This window comes from Wasmannia auropunctata, unplaced genomic scaffold (genome assembly GCF_000956235.1).
Source record: "Wasmannia auropunctata unplaced genomic scaffold, wasmannia.A_1.0 LD336076.1, whole genome shotgun sequence".
Taxonomy (NCBI): Eukaryota; Metazoa; Arthropoda; class Insecta; order Hymenoptera; family Formicidae; genus Wasmannia; species Wasmannia auropunctata.
Window position 1 is genome coordinate 555110 of NW_012026814.1, and position 3257 is coordinate 558366.

At 31.8% G+C, this 3257-nt stretch overlaps 1 protein-coding gene across 1 annotated transcript in view; it reads left to right on the top strand.

The window, feature by feature from the left end:
* Positions 1–1886, top strand: part of LOC105449466 — a 3741-nt gene extending 1855 nt beyond the window's left edge. The window contains exons 3-5 of the mRNA XM_011688721.1: positions 1010–1117; positions 1192–1344; positions 1741–1886. Coding sequence (XP_011687023.1) covers positions 1010–1117; positions 1192–1344; positions 1741–1803 — 324 coding nt within the window. The 3' untranslated portion in view covers positions 1804–1886. The remainder of the gene's footprint in view (positions 1–1009; positions 1118–1191; positions 1345–1740) is intronic.
* Positions 1887–3257: the final 1371 nt, after the last annotated feature.

Sequence of the window (3257 nt, forward strand, 5' to 3'; positions counted from 1 at the left end):
ACGTGTGCTCTTCCGACCTAAGTCATCTTTAAGTTATCATATGGATAAAACCATAAAGATGACAAATTGGGCGACATCTGCCGACTTTTAGTCATCTTTTCGTCGACTATATTCGTTTTCTAAAAGATATCTTTATAACTATTTAGTCACCATTTAGTCATTTTTTAGACGACTTTGTGCTCTCTGGGGAGTCTACAATATACTAAAAATAATAGATATCGAAAAGATTAGACAGACCCCTATGCAAGGTAGAATGTATATTAAATTGAATATCTATTAAATCTTCGCCTTACTAAAAAAATAGAAGCATTAAAGCACGTATTTTTGTTTTTACAATAGATATTATCTATGTAATAGGCGGGGGGAGGGGCTCCGCCCCTCCCCCCTGCACCCCCCCGCCTGCGCCTATACTACCCACTGGTGGGGGCTTTACCCCCCCAACCCCCCATTGGTATTATTTTTTTTGTTACTTTTTTTGTTAATAACTTTTTAACGAATAACGAGCAACGGCTAAAACCACCTGAAGATCACTTGGGGTCATGACCTTGACAACATATATAAAGGGCAAGATCATTGGAACAGCCTCCCTTCATCGGTATATTTACCAGGAGCCCTAATATACATATCTATGCATGTACATAAATATGTATATTACGGGTATCATTATAATATGTAATTACATCGAAAAAAATTTAAATTCTTCCCCAAATACAGACATTTATCAATAACAATTTACTTTAAAAATTTAGAAACAAAAGTATTTTCGGTTTTGTAAGAAGCTGCTGTACCGCCTTCTTCATAAATATAGATGTACGAATGAAAAATATACTTGAGTGGTAATCGTCTTCCTGATAAAGTAAAGTAAAATATTATTTAATAATTTTCGAACCATTTCTAAAAGTATGGAAACAAAAACTGCGCTAAGCTCATAAATTTTTCTCATTATGTTCAATGATGCAAATATTCGTTGATATAATATTAATCTTAAATTAATATATATTTGCAATAGTTTTCGGACTTTAACCTTGTCAAGGCATTCTCATTTCTGACATATGCTACAATAAAACTACTCCAAACGTTTACATACGCATGGTATGGTACTGTTCTCACAAATGCGGTAAGTTATAATGATATGATAAAACGATTATTATAAATTAAATTTATTATCATTTTGGATGTATATGTGTGTAGGGCGAAGACTTTCGTGAAGGAATATACTTTGGCGAATGGCCTAGTTCTGATCTCGGCCATCATGTTAGAACAAACATTATTCTGATGATGATGCAAAAACCAACAACTGTAAACGCATTTTTTTCTCCGGTCGATATAGTCATATTCACTAATGTAAGTATTCAAGTTATAATTAGACAAATAAATGTGAGCGAAAGTAAATCTCATAATTATGACTTCTGGAATCACTTATCGCGCTTCAAAGAAACATTCATACGTATTTTATTTCTGAGAAAATAGAAAATTCAAAAAATGCAGAAAATGTCAATTCACAATAAAAAAAATTAAAATGATTAAAAATGGATTATTATAGATTTTATCCTAATGAAATGAAAAATTAAAAAATTTTCTTGTTTTGATTAGAAAAGTACTTTCTCATAAAATTGATTTCTAATTAATTTAATTCTTTGCAAAGCTTGAAAAAGCATTCACATTATAAGTTAATAATTTGCACAAATATATACCATTTCCATACTAATCTAATTTTAATTGATTTCTTTTTATTGATAGTTTGTGAATACTACAATGTCTTATTTTTTCCTGTTGCGATCTGTCGGTGTTAAAGGAGGATAAAGATGGATGCTATGTTTTGTAAACGCTGGCAAATTCTTGAAATCATAACATTAAGGAAATATAATTAGAAATTACGATGAATGTATCAACACTTATTTTATTATTTTATTATTATATTATTAATGCTTAATTTATATTTAAACAATAGCATATTATAATCTTATTGGACGGAAAAAAATAAATATTTATAACAGCAGAAACGTGTGTATATATTAAATTTAAGTAGTAACATATGGATACGTAACTAAATTTTTAGCAGCCTAAAACGATGCCTAAACCTGCTATTGATACGCGAAATAGCTCGTCGGTTCAGAAGCTAGTGAAGAGGGATCGCAAGCAGGTTCGCGCGGGACAAACGTCGCGAGATATAAAATAAGCAGAGTTAACCGCGGACATTATGCGTGTTACGTACAAAGCCCGATAATGTCAGGCGGTAAATAACACAACATATAATTATTCGTAATTTAAATAAATGCAAATAAACAAACTTAGCAGCATTCCGACCATGGACCACTGCGATAACAAGTATTAACATTCGGTTTAGGATAATGACTGGAATACCGACATTTGCAGTTGGAACAATAACTTCGAAAATATTGAACGGAATTAAAATCGCTTTTACAGGATTGAAATAGACATAAAATGTAAGGGGGCGAGCTATTCTTTTGTAGTAAAAACGACAAAAAATTAAAAAATTACCTTTTCTGGGTCGTACAGCTATCGTATAACCTATCACCTGACATAAACATTTTATTGGTATAAAAGTTCTGTAGCTCATATGTACAAAATAAGTAGCTCGCCCCCTTCGGATTACAGGAACAAATAATACAAGACTTTTTGAGCTACGATTGAAAGCGTAGAAAAAAATTTATTGTTCCAACTGCAATTTATGGTAATTCGCGCGCTTAGCTAAGATAAAGACAGCAAAAATTGCGTCTAGCAGTAAGTGTCGGATTTTGCAACAGATGGCACTTCAATAAGTTAGATAAGGACATTGCACGTGTTTGAGTGAGACAAAAGATGTTGTATAAAGTTTATTTAGAGATACCATTGACACCGAAGAGTCTGTTTTATCGACCTCGTGCAAATTTTTTCGACCTTCCGGCATCGCCTTAAGTCAGGTGATAGCTGTTTTTTAATTTTTTTTATAGTTTTAAAAAAACTGCTTTTTTCAAGTTGCTGGAAAAAAACCTGAAAAATTTTGGTTTTTTCTGAAAAATTGGTTTTTTGCGAAAAATTGCTACATAAACGACAACCTATTTAATTTTAATATTTGTCATCATACTAAATATAATGGGATACAGAAAATAATATAATTTCATTTCTGTTCCATTTTTATGATAGAATCTGATAAAATCTTCCTACAGTGACACGGCAAAGGTTAAGTAGACGACTGCGCATCGTGCTGCGCAAGAGATTATTAACTTCTCTATTGTTGACTTTTGTGAAAGTTG